The sequence below is a fragment of the Hippocampus comes genome, unplaced genomic scaffold (genome assembly GCF_001891065.2).
Source record: "Hippocampus comes isolate QL1 unplaced genomic scaffold, H_comes_QL1_v1.1 scaffold142, whole genome shotgun sequence".
In the NCBI taxonomy this organism is placed as follows: domain Eukaryota; kingdom Metazoa; phylum Chordata; class Actinopteri; order Syngnathiformes; family Syngnathidae; genus Hippocampus; species Hippocampus comes.
This window is the reverse complement of record NW_017805482.1, coordinates 473296-495932: the sequence shown is the minus strand read 5'-3', so window position 1 is coordinate 495932 and position 22637 is coordinate 473296. Positions and strand designations below refer to the sequence as shown.

The window sequence follows — 22637 nt, the reverse complement described above, 5'->3', positions numbered from 1 at the left end:
CTCTCTCGCTCTCTCTCTCTCTCTCTCTCTCTCTCTCTCTCTCTCTCTCTCTCTCTCTCTCTCTCTCCCTCTCCATGTTCTAATCCGCTTATCCTCACGACGGTTGCGGGTGCGCTGGAGCCTATCAGAGCTGTCTTTGGGTAGTAGTCGGGGGACACCCTGAACTAGCTGCCAGCCAATCGCAGGACACACATCGACTGACAACCATTCGCGCTCATACTCACACCTTTGGACAATTTAGAGCACGTGTCAAACACAAGGCCCGGGGGCCAGATCATTTTATGTGGCCCCCTGAAAGAAAATCATGTGTGTCAACTTGCATGATCCTTGCTAAAAAAAAAAAAAAAAAGATAGAAAATGTAAAATTATCATGTGTAATAAATGATGTTGCGATTTTGCAATAATTTTGTTACCCTTACAAGTAATAATGCGATAATGCGATTAAACATTTTGGTGGTTTCACTGTCATAACGGCCCTGCGGGGGAAGACGTCACACAAAAGTGGCCCGTGACAAAAATGAGTTTGACGCCCCTGATTTAAAGTGATTAATTGACCTGCAATGCATGTTTTTGGAATGTGGGAGGAAACCGGAGTATCCGGAGAAAACCCACACAGGCACCGGGTGAACATGCAAACTCTACACAGGAAGGCCGGAATTGAACTCTGCACCTCAACTGGGAAAGGATTATTTCAGTATGCATACTTTGTTTTGTTTATTTGTTTGTTTGGTGCTTGACCATGCGGCTTTTCTGATGCAAACTATGCTCCTTTGCTCCACAGGCTGGAAAACTCTGATCAAATAATTCTGTCGGCATATTTTGGGTTGGATAGATTCCACCTCAAATTATTCATCTGCTGGGGGGGTCAACAGGTTCCGTCGATGTAATACAACACCATTGCTATCCAGCTAGTTTGAGAGTTGGGGCGCTAATTTAGGGCTTATTTCTCAACATCTCTCATGCGCGTGACCTGCTGGCTGAGTGGCAAAAACAAATGGGACATTTAATTAACGCACCACATCGTAGACATAGAGTGTAAACATGCTTTACAACTCAAACCGTATTTGTCTTTGGTAATTTGATGTCTGTCTAGCTTCTGCTGACTTTCAGCTTTGAGGCTAGAAAATGAATATTCATCTTCTCAGAGGGAGTGATAATTTTCCTCCCCAAATTATACAAGAATAAGTACCAACCTGTCCAGCCTGGGTGGCAGTGGCAGTAACCACTTACTGGGTCGCAGCTGTCCGCATGACTGCAGTCACAGCGCTCCCTGCACTCCAGCCCAAAAGTGCCATCCTGACAAACGAAAAAAAAAAAAGCGCAGCTCACTCTTAAGCCATGTGCAACAATTTAACACCATGCTGGGTTCAAGGTCAGGAGGAGATTTGCAATATCCTCTGAGTTTACTTTCAAACTTACAGGGCAGGGCTCACTACAGTGCTCGCCCTTCCAGCCTGGAGAGCATGTACAGGTGCCATCAACTGGGTCACAAGCAGCACCGTTGGCGCACAAACAAGACTGATTACAGCCAAGACCCCAGAGACCACTGGAGCACAGGATGGAGCAGTCCACACCCTGCCAGCCTGGAGTCAGATGGAGCAGAGACACATTAAAACACAGTACAGGATATTATGGATAATAATTACGTTTTAGTCAAAACAATCTTGGTTCCTTGGCAACTGCGGCTCTCCTTTTCCTTCTCCTACCACGGTACAGTGCTTTTCAAAGTAGAGTGATGGGACTCCGTCGGAATAAGATGCAATATTCTAGCCTCCGCCAGGGGCGGTATACAAGTATAAATAAATGAGAAATATAACAAGCCACATCTCACATTCAGTCATTCTATCCATTTAAAATGAATGCAATCATTTTCCACCTCTCAGACATATCGACCGGCAGATTGAATTACAAAAAAAAAAAAGAAAAGAGGAAAAAATAGAAGTAGTAGACCAAACTGGGTGGATAATGAGAAGCACCAAACACTGCTAAAAACAAAAAGTAAAAAAAAAAAAAAAAAAAAAAAAAGTTGTGTAACAAGCAAATGATCAAGTAATCCTTTCTGTAAGTCTTTCACGACACAATTCCATCTGCCTGCGATCTGATTTGCTCGCTTTGATGTTCTCACGTGTAGCGGGACACATGCAGCGATATGAAATGGACAATTTGGAGAGCTGTCTGAAACACCTGCCGGCTCCCCCCGAGGGGATGCATCCACTCTCCTCTCTTGTGCATAATACTGTACATTATTGACCGCGGCAGATATGCGGACACGGAGGAGTGCAATCGATCGTACAGTCCAATTGAGCCTGTTAAACAGTGAGGAAAGTCCCTTCTTGTTGACTCAATCATTCTTCTCACTGGCTGTGTCAAAGTCTAACAGCGGGGCATCGATTCCTTCCTCTCTTGCCAGTGCGGTGATGGATGGAGGCGAGCGTTCACAATCTGAGTGCGCGATGCAAAAAAAAAAAAAAAAAAAAAAAAAAAGTGACAAGGAAGGTGTCATGACAACAAGAGCCTTGAGCACCTTTTTATCTCAAGAAACTCGCAAAGTTCCACGATGACAGGGCCCTGGAGACAATGTTTATTGACTTTTTATTGAATCTCTGCTTTTTTTTTTCCTCTAATGTGAATTTACCAATATCACAAGGCCTGACACAAATATGACCTGAATAAGTGCAATTGTACTTCCCTATGTACTGGCTCCAGTATACACATTTCTGCATTGCGGTGCAGTCGTTGGCCCCATGGAGTATATTACAAACGCATGGAGGGGCAGCAAAAATTCACTGCGACATTTCAGCCAATTCTAACAACGAGGTTGTAGAGCCGTTAGAAAATAAGCATTCTGTTGGTGTGGAGGCCTTCGACCGAGGACACTGCTTGATTTGCATACCTTTATATTTTGGTCTGATAAAGCAAGAGAAATAATGGGCAAAAGTGGCAGGCAGAGCGTGAGGTGAGGTCAGCAAGGACTAGTGATAGGAACGAACAGGGAAAGGTGATCTGAAAATAACTCTTCAAAAAGAGACAGTGGTTGGTTTTTGTATTCCCTAGTTTTCATAAGATTCTGTTTTCGACAAATGTTTTTGTCTATATTTTGGGTTGTAGAATTTTTTTTTTTTTAAAAACGTACTGCAGAGATTCCATTTCCCGGAATCGAAGCATGTTCATCCAAATAATTTACCGGTAATAGGTTTTGTTAAAAGGGTTCAAAAGATGAAAAAATGGCATTCAACAATGGAAGATTTTATCAACAACTCAAGGCAATAATTCTCGCGGCCTGCTTAGCAACACATCCTCTCAAAAGTCCGACCTTCAAAGTAAAAGCTGGTCTTCCAATAACAGTTTCACCACACTTTATTTGGCCACATGAAGTCTTTTCTAGCAGTCACACTCAATGAAGACTGCTAACAAAAAATGTTGTATAACTGTTATTATACTGGAATGCTTTTATTTTAAAGGCTGGACTTTTGGCAAGATATGTAACATAAATTTTGCGCAGTCTTGCTGAATAGATCGGAAGTATTTATTGCAATAAGAGTTGTTAGTAAAATCTTGAATCGTGCAATACACTTTGCCGCCTCGAAAGACCTTTTCAGACAGTACAACTAAAAGTGGATGGTTGTTCATCTATGTGTGCTCTGCGATTGGCTAGCAACCAGTTCAGGGCATAGCCGGCCTACTGCACCAAGACAGCTGGGATAGGCTCCAGCACGCCCCGCGACCCTTGTGAGGATAAGCGGATCAGAAAATGGATGGATGGATGGATTCTGGAACAGATTATTTGGGTTTCAATTATTTCTTATAGGAAATATTGCTTTGGCTTTCATTAGATCCTACTTTCGCAAGACTGGAATGGAATGGATGAAAAACAAAAACTGGGGCTCCGCCGTATTGACATTTCGGTGATGTCTTCTTCATGCTCCATTTCGGTGATGTCTTCTTCATGCTCCATTTCGCGAGCACTGCAACGCATGATCCCGTCACCATAACAAGACTCAGCTCTCCGATCAGCTCAGAATCTTGGACCAGAACTTCTCCCTCAGTGCCTCATGGGAGTGAACCACGGACCCTCCTCATTGATAAGAATGATGAGACGTCCACATTCCTTGGAGTCCTCATTAGACATAACCTGTCATATGGGCCACACAGCAAAGGGCTGCAGAAGCCTCAACTCCTTGACGAATGCCTGAAGGAAAGCGCAATTCCTTTGAGAGCGGCTCACCACTTACGACGTGAAGTTAACCGTTGCTCTTCGGCAGGAGGCCTCAAGAGTGCTTCATTAGAGGATCACTGGTTGAAGTGGAAAGATATTACGCTACTTGGGCCGTACCTTCCCTGCACATGCAGGATCCGTCGACAGGTGAGCAGGAAGCGTGGTTATGGCACGAGCAGGTGGACATGCAGCTTGGTCCAAACAAACCAAGAGGACAATCGGTGGCACAGTCTTCACCCTGTGATGGAATTAACAGACAGGCAAGAGAGAACTCATCAGCACAGCAAATAATGTTGTCTCTGGCTGACCGTTTACATTTTGATAATTAGCATTACCGATTCTGCTTTTCACTTTGCAAAGTTACTATCGCTCTGTCAATTCCAACTTTGTTATTATTATGATTGCAAAGGGAGAATTTTGATGCCACTCGCTTGCTGTCAATATTATAACATGTTCAGTAATATTGTGAATAGTGAGTGTGCCTGATACATACTCTCATTAAGACAACAAGAGTAATGTTTCTCAGGCTAAGAAACAGCCACATATGTTTACAATGTATGTCTGTATAATTGTGATGTATCACAAAAATATATCATTTAATCTCAAAAAGGATTCTGGTCTTTGAAAGCTACGTTGCATTCTGCATATTCTAAATCTGACAAACAAAATCGTTCACATTAAAAACGATTTCAAGTGAAACAGCAAATATGTGGTTGAAAATAAAATGAAAAATATCATATACAGTTGATATAAAATGTACATTTCTTTGTCATTATTTATTAGTCATGTAAACTGCTAATTACGTTTTTAAAAAATGCATTTTACCATTGTGGTGTAAATTAGGTTTTGGTTCTATGAACAGTTTGTTATAAGGAACCGATACCCACTGGGATTCAGTTGCCATAGAGACCAGGGCTCAATTTTCTAGCTTGGTTCTGCATCCTAGCAAACGGTAATGGCTTCGAGGGTCATGTCCTTGTCCCCCAATTATGACTCCTATTGTCTGTTGGGGGTCACGCGCGTAAGTGCTGGGGTAGGATTGAAGGAATTTATCAGGACGCCGTGCAGACGGTGCAATGGAGAGTTACTCAGAATTTGCTTCACCCTCTGCTGGATGCTCATGTTTTGGGCTTGGTTGTCACTGGGGGTGAAAAGGGGTCTTAATCCAACCACTGGGTGGTCAGTGGAATGTCGGGGATATCACATATCAGTCGCAGACTCAAGATCTCATGTTAAGAAAAATCCCAGCGATGGGAGGCTGCTGGCCACTGCGGTGCAGCCTTTAAGCCCCTGATTATTACATCTGGGGAAGGACACACTGTGTTGCCCACTATGTCCTCCATAACCTGCTGTCATTTGAATGTCTCTGCTTTAAAGGCTGAGCACTAACTGCACCTGTCTTGTCCGTCCTTATAAAATGGAGATTGCAGCCAGGCGAAGCTCCCCACCCACACACACACACACATATCCTCCCATTGCATATTGAAGCTTGAGTGACAGGTGACACAACGATTTAGAGTTCCAATTAGGGGCTCACAGGAGCCCCTCTCACTCGACCGCTGGGGGAACCGCTGGTCGCTCACTGCTCTCCTTATCATTGTGATCTCTGTTTAAACAGAAGGCAGGAGATGTGCTGGTGGAGAGCAAGGGCGGAAGGCGGATCTTAAAACGGCTCTCCTCCCCCCAGCGCGACACATAAAAGCCCCTGTCTGCCGATGAAATTTTGATCAATCGGCTGCAATAAACCTTTGTTCTACCGAAAATGACAGCGTCAGGACTGCGAAGAAAAGCAGATCTGTTGTGCTTTTTTTTTTTTTTTTTCCCCCAGTGTAGGGAGGATATCAACTGGTAGGGGTGCTGCTTAAATGACCGCTGGACTCGACTCAAGCGCCACAAATGACCATGTTGATTTTTGCTGCTTCACACGAAGCACAGACCTGAGGTTGGGCCGCTCTCAAGGGACAAACTCCCTCATTATCGTCTGATTCATATTCCTTTTGAGCCGTTGAAGGAATAAAGCATGCATGTGGAGAGTCATTATTAAAATACCGGGCTGTCAGTCCGCCCTGCCAGGGAGTCGCAGGACCTTACGTAAGAAGCTCGTCAGCGAGGTGAAGAGTCGAAGCTACAAAACTAGGGCGTCCTTGGCCTCCACTCCTTGGCATCATCGTGTAATTGAAGCGCTTTTTCATCCCGAATGCCACTCGCTGACACAACATTGATCTGCTCGGTACCCCTTTGAGATTGGATGTAAATGACGCTGATAATTACCAATCAGTCTCACTCCTTAACAGTTCATCTAACAACCCGAAGAGCAGGCGCGTCTTAAAATTCATGCGGCAAGACAGAAAATGAACCTGTGAACCTTTTGATGAGGTTGGAAAGCCCTGAGAGACGAAAAAAATCATTTCTTTTCGCCACCAACAAAGGCCGAATGGAATCCATCTCAGACTTGCTAATGCGCACATCATTCACATTCAGCAGCGCCAACTGAATGCAGATAGGAGCAACATTGCGCATACAGTATATTGTTATGTGACTCCGTATGTAAGGCGAAGACACTGCCCAAATAGGTAACATGTGATTACTTTGTCCCAGTCAAAAGGAGCATGTCCAATTACCAGAGTTAAATCAAGCATGCGGGAGCTCAGTCGACTTTGCTCGCTTTGCTCCCCGATGGGGCTGCAGAACAAAGATGCAGCGGGGAGACTTGGGCCCCATCGGCGATGACCCGGGGAAGCCATTTCAGCGACAAATGCAGCCCCGACGCCATCATCAAGCACTTTTTAAAAGCACCGAGTGTGATAATGATCGGGCGCCGTGTGACAAAAGGTTACATGCTAACAGACATGGCGGCCACAGAGCCTCTGCGTTGGGTGCTATTTTTGTTAAAGGTCTCTCGGAAAAAAAAAAACATGACTGTTCCAGATTTTTTTCTACACGCGCGCACACCGCTCCTCCATATGTAGTGCGTCTGTTCCCATCCGACGCCTGCCCTCAAGGTCTGTTTAATGGATCTGGCAGACCTCCCCGGCGCGGAAGAACAGGTGGAGCAAATTAAGACACAGTCTGTGGCCTCGCTCGGTGGCTCAATTCGCCAAAGAGGCCCCCGCTCCAAGACAAAGGCAATTTCTACTGAAATATTACGTTGCCCGCAATGCGCTCTCCTGGTCAGACTTGCCGTGTAACTTCAGATTAGGAACACGTGACTGAAGTTGTACAAATAATTAGAGTTGCAAACGGGAGCGACAACGTGGCCGCGCGTATACGGCGGGGATTGCATTTGGTGCGAGAGTACAGCTTGTTGTTTTCACTTCTCTGACAGTCCAAGAGAAGGCACACGAAGCACTCAATTCAAACCAGACAAAACGCAAGATTAAAACCGAGATGATGCAAAAGAAAAAGATTCACTTTCGGGAGAGGGAAAAGTGATGAAAAATATTTTAGTATGAAAAATGGATATTGTTCTTTTGCCTCCTTCCTTTCCTCGGTGAAGACTCCAACGAGCAAGGACAAAACAGTCAGGAAATGAAATACGAACGCCAACGACAGCATAATTACCAAGTCAACGCTCACAATTGCCATGATGATTCAACGAAAACAGGATGTGATGTGAGAAATTTTTGGTCACCGGCTGAACAGCGATAGTCTGTTCCCATAAGATTGGAATAGCATTTTGCATAATGAAATGAATTCCAATTAGTCGGAAATTGTGGGTTAATTAAGAACGCGTCATTTTCTGTTTTCTTTCAGTGTAACTCAAACCAATTTGCTTGTTTGGGGGGGGTTTTTTTTTTTTTTTTTTTTTTTTTTTGGTCTTATTACTGAATTCTATGCAAATAATTTGCCTTAAAAACACCCCGCTAATTTTATTTATTCCCCACCGAGTAGTTTTTATCATGAATACAGTGTAGTTAATATGAATTATGAATAAAGTGGTATCATAATACTTATAGGAAAGGATAGCCTAACAGTTTTTCAAATGAAAACACACCGCTTCAGGGTTATGATGTTTTCAGTTCGAATCTTGGCTTTGGTCTTCTGTGTAGAGCTCACATATTGTTTTCTGCTGGGACTTCAGCCCCCCGACCCTCCCCCCCCACACACACACACAGAGCGAAAACATGCACGTTTCTAGTTTTCCTATACATGTGCTGCAATGATTGACCGGCGGCCATGTACCCCGCCTCTTGGATAATAGCACTTGGGGTGGGTTCCAGCTCACCTGCGAACCTAAGAAAATAACTGCCAAGAGCTAAAAAATGAATGTATGGATTGTAATCACCTCACCACTGACAACTATGGGCAAAAAAACATGTTCAAAACTGTATATGCTTCAAGCGTGTCATTATAGGATATACGGCTACATTTGCCGAAGGAGTCGACACAGCGACAGTGAAGCTCCTGTTGCTTAATTATAAAAGCAACAGAGTGCTTAACTTTTCATATCATTTGAATCCAAAACCTCATGATGCAGAAACACACACGGAGACTCACCATAAAGCCTGGCGCACACATGCAGGTACCAGCGATTGGGTGGCAGTCAGCTCCATTGGTGCAGCTACATGGCAACATGCAGCCTTCCCCATAGTAGCCTGGCGGGCAGGTCTCATTACAGTAAATCCCGGTCCAACCCGCAGTGCAGGTGCACTCTCCAGAAAGAGGGTGGCAGCTTCAAGTATAACGAGAAGAATAGATGAGACTAAAATGCAACAATAGAAATGAGCTCATAAAAATGTGCGTGCGAGTTTGTGGAAAACGTCATTTAATAAAGCACAAAATTATTTTAGTCCCCTGATCCCTGAAATGTCAAAAGAGCCTAATTTAAGGGGCTCTGTGTCCATGTTTTCCTTTCATGAATGGAGCGGTCGACTGTAGCATCTCGTCAATGTTCAATCTGAGTGTACGTATGTCAACGTATGCTTAAAAGTAAACTACAATGGAACAACTGCACCTTCGGTCACGCTACTGAAACTGTAAGGGAAGTGGGAATGGTGTGGTGTCCTGTTTGTAGACTAAACTGGGGTGAGAATAAAGGAATGAGTGCAGAAATGTAATGAGTGTGTGTGGCGGGCGCCAGCGTCATTGGGTGCGCTGAGAGAGTGAGAGAAGTGCGCAGTTGCTCATACGCGCAACTTTGAGGGAACACTGGTCTGTGAGTATCGCTATATCATCTTTTTGGTGTTTGCTACTGCGCTGTTTGTGTTAGAATATTCATCATTTAAAGGTTTGTACTGCAACATTGATGTGATTTGTTAATCGGTCTTTCGGTGTTGCTCAAATTTACATGTCATTCATTTTATTTTGTGTTTGTTTGATTGTAAACTTGAACTGGGAGTGTCGATAAAAAGCTTGAACCAAGTACAACGTTGACTTATTTTGAAGAAACGTTCTATGTTCCGCCAAATTGCACGCCGCATGCTCAGCAAGGACACAATAGTACCATGTATGAGAGGCGGGTAAAAATTCTATCAGCTGTCATAGTATCAGAGCATTTTTAGGAGTACGACTACAGAAGCACAGTATCAGCACAGTGCAGCTCTAGTGAGTGTGTGTGTGTGTGTGTGTGTGTGTGTGTGTGTGTGTGCGCGCACGCTTCTTTGAAATGAAGGAGATGTCTCCTTTCCCCTTCACTTTGTGGTGACTTCTATGCAGCCCGAATCAGAGCATTAACATGGCATTAACTATGAATGCTGAGAAATTATGAATGAAGCGGAGGTCACAATGAAATGCTAACTGGGTGACACAGCCGAGAGGTGTTCAGACTTCGGAATGAGGGGTGCTTAAGACCCTCCAAAAAAAAAAAAAAGGGCAGAATTTGCAGTGAGGGTAGTCCGGATTTGTAGGCCATTCGCTTACCTCACAGTGTTGGTGGCATTACAGGGGCAGTACTTGTCACAGATAAGGCCATAAAGGCCCGGGGGACAGAATCTGTCCTGGCAATTGGGTCCTTTAAAACCAGTTTCACACAGACAGGCTCCATTGATGTGGTGGCACTTGGCTCCATTGTGGCACTCGCACTTTTGATTACACTGAGGGCCATAGGTGCCCACGGGACAGTCATCCTGACACCTGTACACAGCGGAGATACAGCCTTAATTACACTCACATTTCAGATGCCATTTATATGAAAGTTGCCGTGTAAAATGAGAAAACTTTGAATACATTTACGAGTGTTATAATACTGTAAGACCAATGACGATAAGTCCCCATATTGAAATTGGAGTTTTCCAAATTTTTCAGCTAAATACACCAATCCGAAAATTTGCTTTGTGCCTGGGTCCCAAAGTGACACAAATATATGATGTATTACCATAACATCATCGCATAGAAACAAAATATTAAGAACACAACAAATGACTTTAAAAGCACTTCGCCAAGAAATTGCCCGCCAGATGATTTAACTTGCCACCATTTTGTACAGTATTTTAAAACATACTTGCCCTAAAAGGAAACGTGAATAAGAAATTGGAAATTAAAGCTCGAGCCTGTTGTTTGTTGCAAAAGTTTAGTTTATTCCTCCCTCAGAGTTGGTATCAATCTTTAACTGGAATTTATGAACAGTCGCTTCGACATTTAAATACAGGAATGAATGTTTCATTTATATTGTGGGGGGGGGGGGTAGTACAAAGCAACTCCCTGCAGGAAGCGGCTAGTACTTGGGTGTCTCTGCAGGGGTTGGATTTTGTAACCATGATCAGTCCTGACCATGAGCGCTTCCCTATTGGAGAGGTAAATGCGAACGTAGAAGTGTAATCAAGTGCTCTTCCCTAATAATAACTCCTGGGCTGCACATTTAGCGTCAAATAGCGAGCTAATATGAGGGTCTGTGCAACTACAAATGACATCTTTTTAAATGACTGTCCCTCCGACAGTGTTGATCAAAACTGAGTATAATTATATTTGTGAAGATTTCATTTGATTTGTAAGGTGTCATGAAAAGAGCACTGAAGTGTATTGTTACACTTGGATATATCATTTTTTGACACAAAGGGGAATGAGAATTGCTACAAGATATGTAACTCAAAGATAAGAGACACAAGTTTGACATCTTACATTACTCATCATTAAAAAAACCCACAAAATGTAAAGCATTAACTTAGCTTCATGTCCGTTGTGCATTTAATTGACAAACCAAAGGAATAGACAACGCGGAGACTGGTTTGGGACGATTAAAAATGTGAAATGTGACTGTGTCGCTAAAGCTAACTAGCGCAGGTACAGACACTGAGTACAAAGTGGCTAATGCGTGAATAAATGTTCCTACTATTCATGAAATAGTGACTTCACTTGAAACTTGTCGGTTCCAAGTTCAGACTTAATTTCTGCTTGTATTTGTAAGCTTTTGTTGAATTGTTAATTATTGTCATTTTATGTTGGGGCATTGTATTCTTTTATGTTAGTTGCATTCTGTTTGATGCTTCCTGAAGTATTCTTATGTTGCTTGCATGTGATTGGTGAAGAAAGGCAGGAAGGAGGGGACGTTACCGGAAGGGGGAGTGTTCGTTGGAGAGTTAGGAGGCAGCCGTGGAAAAAATAAAAAAAAAGAGAGAAGAGCTGTGTTCAAACGAAGTCGTCCTCTGCTTTTTTTCCATTCTGAACGTAGAGCAAATCCATCTAAAACCTACGAACCCCTCGACTTACGTATTTATGTGACTGAGAGTACTCTTACCTCTGGCAGGCATACTTAAAGAAGTGTGCGGATGTCTACCATCATACTGTACGTCTCTTTATGCTAGGCTGCGCCAGGCTATTCCTAGCAGGTCAATTTGCTCATCACTGACAAAATGAATGAGCACAGTTTGGCAAAAAAAAAAAAAAAGGTAAAATAAAGGCCCTGACAAGGTTTCTATTAGTGAGACGGTTGCTTGAGCTGAAGTAATAAAGCCAAGCTGCTCTGGGCTCCTTGGGCAGACACGGGGAACTAAAAAGATGTGTGGATTTCAATGAGACTTTAATAAAAACCCATTACTTAGAATTAATGACCAGAGCCCAAACAGCATGTAGCCCACCGTGAGATCAATGGACAAGTTGGGAGTAGAGGGAGATGAAGGCTGGAGACATGAAATCCTGACCGCTCTGTATGAAATACGAGATTAATTAAACATTTACAACACTATTGGAAGCTTCCAGCTCACCTTGAAATGGCGTAATGTTTTTTTTTAACAACTTATTTCACTTGAGAATGGACTTATTCAAGCGTTTCCGTTCTCTTTTAAAATATCAGGTTGGTTCTTCATTAGGAAGTCAACGGAGAGAATAGATCAGTGAGGGGCTTTACACGGGTGTGTGATTGTCACTCTTTGCATAGAATATCAATATATTATCCCATTGTCTGACCTATATGCAAAGCGGACCTACTAAACATCACATTTTGTCATTTGTGTGTTAAATTAAGCCGTTCGGGGTGTCGTGGTGTTACCTGCGACCGCTGAACCCGGCCGCACACTGGCACTGCCCTGTGATGTGGTCACACAGGCCGCCATTGCGACAAGAACAGTCTTTACTGCAGTTGATGCCATACTTGCCAACTGGGCACGGCTGGCCACAAACGGAACCCTGTGAAGAACAGAAACCAAATGAGATACATGATTAGAGAGACTAGTCATATTTGTCGTAGTCAGAGGTGATTACTTTGGTTCTTATGTGTGTTATTTCGTATTTATCTCTTTGAGGAAATGTAAGCATTTGAAAATGTGGAACTTTTGATATGTTCATTTGCATCTAAATTCTTCATAATTGGTTTTCTGTATTGCCTGCCAGGTTCGATAGATGCCAGTGCTGGAATGCTTCAATGATCAGTGAAACAATGTCAACTGTGACAAGGTTTATTCGTGACTAGGTGGCATTATTTAAAATGATTTGATGAAATTTGCTGAGTTGGAATGATCCACAGACTAAATGATGATCTTTTCATCAGGATTGATGATTTTGCTGACCCTAATTGATGTTACTGTACCTTGTCAGGGACGAGTGCTGTAATGTGTCGCCAGAACTGTATTGGTACATAATTCATTTAAAGTGCAGTGCGTCGAGCTTTTATTGTGATCCACACCAAGAAAATTAAAATTAATATAACATTGGAAGATGAAGGTGAACACCGTTGGTTCACAGCCTGTCATATATTATTCAATATTCATATTGCATATGATTAATATGCTATTTAGTCTGTACATTATTATTATGATCAGACTGTTCCTGTTCTTTTTCCTCATAATAATTTAGCTGTAAAAGATACACAAGTTGATGTTTAGTAATCCTTTAGGGGGGAAATTTTTTTAAATCATACAGGTATTTGGAAATGCCATACACCCCATAGAATCATGTGATGTCTCCAAAAAGAAAGGCAGTGGTAATACTGTTTAAACAGCCATCCTTCCAATTTCTATAGCGCTTATTCTGTTCAATTATACATCTAAAAACAGTGCGTATTAATGAACATTTGCGTGTTATAATGACAGATTATAGGCATACGTTTCCATCTGTCGTCCCTTGGCAAGTTGATGTAACATTTCAAGTTATGTAAAGTTCTACGAGTGTTAAAAATAATTATCCCTCCTGGGGAATTCATCTAGGGCACATGATAGTGTGGCATGGTTGTATTGCAATGTGGGGCATGTCAGGCAAGTGATCTACAGAAATGGGCCTGCCCCTTGCTCAGTGTGAATATCCAGCACAAGCTGGTGTTTAATAACTGGAAGTGGCAGGGGATTGACTATAGGGCAGTGGGACCCGCAGCCTCCTCACTAACCGAGAGGGAAAGAGGGCGCTGGGAAGGCCTGTTAGTATGGGAAATGTTCAGTTATATGGGAAGCGATATGGATGTTGGGCCAAAAGACCATCTGAAACGATTACTCTTGCATACTGTAGGCGGCATCTATCGCAAACAGTAGATTGCATACATACAAAAAAAAAAAAAAAAAAAAAAAAAAAAGAATTTTGAAATAAAATTGTACAATGCCTTTGTAAAGATGTGGGGCGCTGGAGCCTAGCTCATCTGACTTTGGGTAAAAGGCGGAATATACCCTGGACTCGTCGACATTGGATCACAGGATCACAAGAGAGAGACAGACAAGCATTTACGCTCACATTCACACCACCACTCAGGGAGAACTCGAGGTTGACAATTTTTCGGAATCCTGCGGAATGGGAGTCTACTTTACCTTTAATCAAGGGATAGGGAGGGTTTAGCATAAAAAGTTCACGGGAGAAGGCAGGAGCGGGATCATTCAGTAGGAAAAAACACGCGGACAGATGTGCAGTCATTTTTAATGTAGCTGACCTCCAAAATGAGAGTGGAACAAAAGTGGGAGTCATTCTGAACAGAAGCAAGCCGGGAGCGGGAGAAGTTTTACCATGGTCCGGGACTAGAACGGGACGGGAGTGAAAATCCACTCCCATGTCACACCTTAAACCTACTTTTATCTGGTCTAAGGCCCTCGTTCCGCCGGTACGTCAAGAAAAATTCCCAAACACAGTAAACTACATTTGAACCAGCACGAAAATGAAAATGCACACACTGCACATGATTGATGAATATTTTTCCAAGTTGACTCAAAGGACCTACCGTCCACCCTGCACGGCAGAAACAATCCCCAGTGATGTGGTGGCACGTGCCTCCATTCTGACAGGGGCAGCCTTGCTCACACTGCAGCCCGTGACTGCCATAGGGGCAGCGTTCTCCACAGCTACCATCACATAAGACAACAGTCAGACAAACTGGTGCAAATTTCAACTGAAGTCACAGACGGCGTCCAATGCTCATCGCTACTCACAAAGCGCCCGTGTAGCCCGGTGCGCAGATGCACTCTCCAGTTTCGTGGTCGCAGCTGGCTCCATTGAGACACTGGCATGGCAGTTGGCAAGCCTTCCCGTAGTAACCCGGCTCACAGAGCTCCTCACAGCGCCACCCTTGGTAGCCATCGGTGCAAACACATGCCCCTGTGATGGGATTGCACTTTGCCCCATTTTGACACTGACAGCGATTGCTGCAATGAGGTCCCCAGAAGTCACTCTCGCAACCTGCAGGAACACAAAAGTGGCATTCGGAGTGACGAGAAAACAAACAAACAAACAAACAAAAATACTGCAACAGCATTTTAATGAGTGACATTGTAAATCATTGGCAACAACGTAATACAAATTCTGACGAGTCCCTGGAGAGCGCACGAGCACAGAGAAAACTTGCCAACTCTACACAGGAGGTAGCCGGGATTCAAACCCAGAACCCCTCGAATGTGAAGCAGACATGCTAACTTCTAGACCACTGTGTGGCCTTTGCAAAACCTGAGAAACCTAAATGAATAAAAACACTAAAATAACACAATGAGATTCTCTAAACCCACACACTGACATTGACCTGTTAGCTTGCGCCGCAAGAGCTTTCCTGACTCTATTTTGGAATATCCACCGCTGGGGGAAAAAAGGCCCATTCCTTGTTTGCTAACAACTGGACATAACACTAGAAAACAGAAGCTATGTGAAAGGACCTCAGGCAGGAGCCAAATGAATTTAGCAACATTTTTGCTCAAAAGGTGCATTTATCATTTCTTTTTGATTTTAGTTGATTGTACATTCCAAAAATATAGGACTTCAAAATGATACATTTATTGTTATGGTCACACAAATAAGTCAGGTTACCAACGTAGCAGCTGTGGCTAACATAGTTTGTTGACAGTGCTAATGCTAGCGTAGTATAGCTACTGCTCCTACTTTTTTTTAAGCTGGACAGCATTGTCGATGACTATTTATCACAACGGTGCCTTTCATAATTGCATGCCATTATGAATGTTAGTGAAGGCAGCTGTTTTGGTCGGATTCAAGGTTTTGGAGAGTTTGGGTGGAATTAGTGAAGCGAGTGAAGCTACATTCAAATCTTGCTTGTGGTTTTTAAAACTGCAAACAATCCCTTTGATTCCACATCTTAGTAAGACAATTCTAAGCTTCCAACTTGGATGAGAACAGTTTGGGAATGGCTTTTTTCTGTTCCCAGTGCACAAAGTGAGGTCCAGGCCCGGAGAAGTATGGTACGGATGCCATCAAACACCTTTGGGATGTACCAGAACAGAGACAGCGAGCCAGGCCGTCTCTCTGTTCCAACGTCACTGAACTTTCCAAAGACCCGCTGCAACATTTTGTAGAAAGTCTTCTCAGAAGTGCTGAAGCTGTGATAGCTGCAAAGGCGGGTGACTGCTTATTTTCCACTCCTCTTAGTTACTGTATATAACACATCAAAGCCATAATAAAAAGCGTAACCTTAAATGAGTCTACAAATAGGCAACCCATATGTGTCAGCTGTTCAAATCTTCCAGACATATAAGTCACTATTGACAAAAACGTATTGATGGTCCAGTGTGAGCTTTTACAACTTTGCTAAACGAATTGTATTTCATTGGCGTAATTGCGCAGAGCATACATTCATCTCCCCTAACCGCACTCTTGGCTCTTGCAACCGCACTATTATATTGACGCTCTTAAAAGGAGCGGCTTCATGCGGGCCCAAGTAAATAGCCCGATGACATGACCAAGTGGGGTCTGAGGGAGTGGTGTAAAACAAGCGCATCCGCACGCTGCGCAAGTGACGGGTGTGTTTAGAGGCACTCAATAATCCCACAAAGCGCAAGCAAAGAGCTAATCCTTCAATGTTAAATAAACAACCATTTTTTTTTTTATGTGAAGAGCAATTGGCCCAGAGCGCAAGTTGCCGGCTGCCTTGCAAACTTAATTGTTCTTGAGCATGTGGAGTGCTGATTTAAGTGATGGGTACTGCCTGATGTATCTCCATCAACACCTGCTCTTTTGCTCCACATCGAATCCACAATTTGAGGCCTATTCATGGCAGCCTGCGAGCTGAGTATTCCACTATTGATTGCTCGCAGCCTAAAAGGCCGGTGCCTTGTATGTTCGCTTTGCTAGAGGTGTGATCAGCCAATATGGCAACTCAATGAAGCCTATTTGGTGGTTGCCAGCCAAGCTTGTTTTTCCAGGCACACAGCATGAAGATGATCATTCCCTTCACGGATAAAGCCAGGTTCGCCCAGAGGGTGGTCGTCAAACATGCCGCTCCGCCACCGTGGCTGCTGCGGCCGCATCGACAAGAGGCGGCGCGGCTTACTGGTCGTATTGAGTGAACATAAATCTGCTCTTGCATGGGCTCATATGTGGCGGGAATGGTTCGCAAAAGGTTGAGTGGTTGATAAAAGTCAGGACATTGAGGCCAGGTTTGCAGGAGTATTTTGAGCACAGTTTTCCATCTTGGTTTGTTCGATTGAAAACAAGCAAATTGCTGAGCACACCATTACCGCCATTATCCTCAATTAGCACCATTATCTCTGACATGAGCGGATTTTACTTATTTATACTCCAAAATACAATTTGTTGTGATACACAGCAAGTATAATAACAGCAAGCGTCACCCTTTGCATGTCAGAAGGTCAGGCCATATTTCATTCGGCACAACAACAGCTTCACTGTCCCCAGGGGGGCAATTTGGTTTGCAACAGTGCAGCACAATCATACACAGAATTAAAAAAAAATAAAAAAATAAAAAATCAAGTTTTGGTGCAGACAAAATGCGGAATAGTTTTCGTGATGCCAGGCTACGGTGTCTTGTTAAGCCCAAAAAGGTGCATGTATCCTGTCATTGGGGCGGACTGGCGGTGGTTTGTACAGTATTCACACTTGAAGCGAATCACACCCCAAGAACATATCAAAAAGTGGGTCTCGGTCCGGTTGTAGGATTCATTTTCATACATATACATTACCGGTAAAAAAAAAAAAAAAAAGAGGATCTACTTCGCTTATAGTTTCCAGACTTCACTTTGTAGTGCAGATATGACATTCACACCACTCAAACACGTGTAGGTGATCACAGAAAATTGCATTGTGTACTTTTCTGCTGCTTAGGAGCTCAACCGGTGTCACCATTTGGAGTCATAAACCGTCTGTGGCTTGCGGTTGGAAGCCTTGGCGCACACGGAGCAAAGCCAATTATCCATCTTGGCCCAGGCGTTTCTCACTTTACCCGTATTGACAGCAGTTAGGTGTAATTTAGAAGTCAGAGCTGATGCGCAGCAAGCAGACACAGAGGACGCGAGCAGAAGGACGTCAGCTTCTGGGGAGCACGGCTAAATGGAGTGACGTGACGATTCACCCCCAGTGAGATGTTTTGCGCCGGCAACAGGTCTCGCGGCGCGTCCGATAACAGATCAGATCCATTAACTGCATGTACCTGGGGTCAAACTACTTAATGAGCGGACGCTTACACAAGTCGCCTTGGACTCTTAGAGCTCATATTGTATAAGAGTAAGGATGCGGATAACCTCACATACAGGGGGGAAGAACAATCCCAAGATGCTAGGTATAATCTCCTTGGCTGGAACAAAACAGATTGCACTGTGAAGAAGGAGCCACTAGCAAACTTTTGAAGGTGACGGCCAAAGCATGGGCTGAGAAAGCCCCGACGCTAGTGCGCAGCTTTGAAGTGTGCTCAAGAGTCGGCATGATGAGTGACCGACTGCAGTGGGATTAAGAACAAACATCTTCCAGCAGCTGACTTTGCTCGCAAGTTTTCCTCAGCGTGGCCTCCTGAGCACACACCGATTGACACTCTATCATAAGGAGGTGCCGCAGAAACTCGCCAGAACACTCTCAAAGCTCGAGCCAAAATGGACGAGTCAAAAAGCAGGTTGTCTGGGAATGTTGTTCGCAAGGTTGTTGAGGTGGGACGCTTGCAGCTTCTCGAGGACAGACAGTGGCACCTTGGTTTTCACCATAAATCCGTTCCAAAAAGTCTGGTTCAAACCGAATGGTACAAAACCCAAAGCAATAATTCCAAAGAACTTTGAATTGCAAAACTTCAATCGGGCTCAATGTTTGGACATTAATAAGAAAAGCAGCACTCTACATGGTATGCAGTGGTTCAACATTTTGATGACAAATAATTCAAAGTTGGAACAATTTTGTAAAAAAAAAAAAAAAAAAACAAAACTTGAAAATTAACTTGAAATGTAACTAATTAGGGGCGGCACAGTGACCAGCTGGTTAGCACGTCCGCCTCACAGTGCAGAGATACCGGGTTCAATTCCATCTCCAGCCTCCCTATGTGGAGTTTGCATGTTCTCTCCGGGCCTAAGTGGGTTTTCTCCGGGTATTCCGGTTTCCTCCCACATTCCAAAACCATGCGTGGCAGGTTAATAGAACACACTAAATTGTCCCCAAGTGTGATTGTGAGTGAATGGTTGTTCGTCTATGTATGCCCCGCGATTGGCTGGCAACCCGTTCAGGGTCTCCAGCACGCCCATGACCCTTGTGAGGACAGGCAAGGTTAGAAAATGGATGGATGTAACTAATTAATGAAATTGCTTTGAAATCGAAATTTATTTTTAGGACTACATTTAAATGTGCCTTCAAATCATTGAACCAGATTCAAAGTATTTCACAACTCTCTTTTTATGCCCAGGTGAACACTAGCACACACAAACACTACCACAGCAATCACAGCAATAACAATTTTATGTTCACCGAGGGGACTGCACCTTGAAAAAAAACCCGGACTTACGGTAAAGGTTGTTTTGGATGGTTGTCAAAAAAAAAAAAAAAAAAATCAAAGTAGTCAGCATTCTCCCCCCGCCCCCCAAACTCAAAAGCAGACTTAAATCCAGCATTGTTTCAGGAAATCTAAGTTTGGGATCATAAGCACCTTCTGTTGTGTGTGAAGGACTCAAATGCGAGTGATTACAAAACACCGCAGTCATGTTAAGGTTTTGATATTAGCCGCAATAGGTAAACAAAAGAAGACTTGCAGGACGGACACGTCACTGTTAGCTTGACAAATGCCTTTGGAAAGCATACATAAAAACCTGCCAGTAGTCATAGGGGTGGTTCTGCTCGATTGGAGAGGCGCCCTCCTTGCAGCTTCTGTTGTTGGGCGTGTTATTTGTCCTGCCTTAATTCATCTTCTCCAAGGCCCTGTGCATCCCCCCCCCCCTCCCCCCAGGACTGATGAGCACAGGGCCACATTAACAACATAAGGAGAAGAAGCTTCGAACACAAATTGCTCAGACGCTTTCGCCCTAACGCGCATCCCGGATCCTTGATAGCGCCTTTACACGTGGACGGGTAGAAACAGGATGCGACGGTTGATTATCCGGATCGTTAAAAGTGATACCAAAATGACTTGATTCATCTACGGATGGCTTTTCTGATTAAAAAAAAAAAAAAGTCAGAGTTGGCTGATATCGCAAAGTGGAGCTGATTGTTTGTTCCGAGTTGTATCAATGCAAGGGTTGCAGGTGCCTGTCAGCTCCTCTGCAGTTACATCCTCAGCTGAGTCAACAGGTCTACCGAGTATGACCAAGCCGGATCTTTGTAGGCTTTTTGCCAAACAACTTTATGATATTTCAAATAAAACCATACCCTTTTTTTTTTTTGGGGTAGCAGAGGGTGAAAAGACCCTCCCATGCAGGAAACCAGGCGCTCGTTCTACAGAACCTCACACGGCTCATAAAAGCGTCTGGATCATCATATTGTTCAACTGACTGTCACGCTCTTCTTTTTATTTAATAACCCGCCTCGTCCTGCAGAGACCTTTTGCTTTCGTTTAATATAACAGGAAAAAAAAAAAGCCATGAGAGAGGGATAAAGGTTTATCTCCACCAGGCACAACAGTACACGGTTACTGCAATGCAATCAACAAAGTCAGGTTTGTGTTCCACCCATCTCAGTTCAAAAAAACAAAACAAAACAATGTCAACCTGATAAAACTAACTCTTAGCACTCCCGGTTTGCACACATTGATTTCCTTTTTTCAATTATCAATTGTAATTAGCATGGAGCCAATTGTGCCTGAGGGCATTCGCAGTCAATGACAAGGGGTCCGGTCAGAACGCAGAGACCGATGTTCATTCATGGAATGTCGAAATAGGGCAGCCCCACCCCCAACAGCGCCATGAGAAAGTCAAAGAACGCTCACGAATTTCGTTTGTGTTGTCATTGGCTATGCTGCTAACACCCATGTAAAAGGAATTTTCAATTTATGTACATAAACATAGTAAGATTTGGGCAGGCACACACGTATATTTGGGACTTTATTTAGTCAGTTCTCGTCATAAAAAGCTCGAAATGATCAGGAGTACACAACATTTCACAATCGTTTTCCATGAAATATAATAGAGGGTTGCTACGTTAATGCTGTAATAAGAAAGAGTCCATTAACATCCTTGTGATGTTAAAATAAATGTCTTCTACACTCTTAGCACTGCTGGCTTAAAAGTTAACCAAAATAGCATGAAATAATTAACCCAGCGCTGGGTCCAAATGGGACAGAGATAATGCTGGGTTATTCATACCCAGCACGTTGAGTTGTGGATTTGACGCAGCATGTTAGGTTAAGAGTTTGGTGATCAAGGTGTATAAACTACCCATCTACTGAGGAGTTAAAGCTACCAAGAAATGGGTTGCCAGATTATCTGCAGAGCTGTGGTTAAAAATAACACTAATTTTACCACCAACACTGAAGAAAAAGTAGAAGAAGGTAGTGGGCAAAAGTAACCCAATCTGCTCAAAATTCAGCAAGTTGGTTAGGAAACAACTCAGCATTTTTTTTTTTTTTGTGCACAAAAACATCGTAAGATGCAGGTAAACGTGCATCTATTCCGTTCCAGAAGAAGCTAGGAATGATCACGACTACATGTTTTGTTTTTTTTTTTAAACTTTCTGAAGGGTTGCTACGTGTACTAAATAAGAACCCATGAAAGTCCTTGTAAATTAAACGTAAATAGCTTCTAAATTGTACACACAACAAAGAAGAGTGTTGCAAATAACCCCGCCCATGTCAATGATTAAAAATTGTCCGGTATACTTGGACTTTTCCATGCCACAAGGAGGCGCTCTTAAGCAGCCACGCCATACCGCAGCCCCCGGTCCATGTGCTTTCTGTCACGTCAGACTTTTTCCTCACTCCTTCACCTTTCTCCCCATGATAAGCGCACACTCACTGCTGACAATGAGGCGCTTTAAAGCCTACATTTTCTGAAATTATTTTCAAACTTGCATCATGTATTTATCTCTGAATTGACTTCAGAGTCTTTTAGTGTTGGTAAATATCAGAATAAATATGCGAATAAAGAACTTTAGACTATATTCGCAACTACGAGTGATGGGATTCCACCTTTGAGCCAGGATGGTAATGGTAGAGTCCAGACAGAGAACGACTCTGACTAACACGCAACCAGATGGACAATGAAGCCAAAAATGTTCTGTCCGTGTCGTCTTACATCATCGTTCCCTGTTAACTAGAAAGTAGTCAGCTAAAATAAGAACCAACACAAATCCATTCGTCCATCCATTTTCTACGGTGGCTGTCCTTATGAGAGGTCATGCAAAAATTGCATCGGGTAATGGTTGAAATTCAGCTTAGGTG

General features: G+C 43.3%; 1 protein-coding gene across 5 annotated transcripts in view; it reads right to left on the bottom strand.

The window, feature by feature from the left end:
- The window catches only part of megf11 (multiple EGF-like-domains 11), an 88851-nt gene that overhangs the window by 19187 nt on the left and 47027 nt on the right, over positions 1-22637 (bottom strand). For 4 of the 5 annotated variants that reach the window (XM_019876012.1, XM_019876013.1, XM_019876015.1 and 1 more), the window contains 8 exons: positions 14992-15238; positions 14784-14904; positions 12639-12775; positions 10076-10288; positions 8714-8888; positions 4334-4454; positions 1420-1583; positions 1194-1296 (listed from right to left, as the gene is read on the bottom strand). In XM_019876012.1, coding sequence (XP_019731571.1) covers positions 1194-1296; positions 1420-1583; positions 4334-4454; positions 8714-8888; positions 10076-10288; positions 12639-12775; positions 14784-14904; positions 14992-15238 — 1281 coding nt within the window. The remainder of the gene's footprint in view (positions 1-1193; positions 1297-1419; positions 1584-4333; positions 4455-8713; positions 8889-10075; positions 10289-12638; positions 12776-14783; positions 14905-14991; positions 15239-22637) is intronic. The other variant, XM_019876016.1, reaches the window with a different exon arrangement.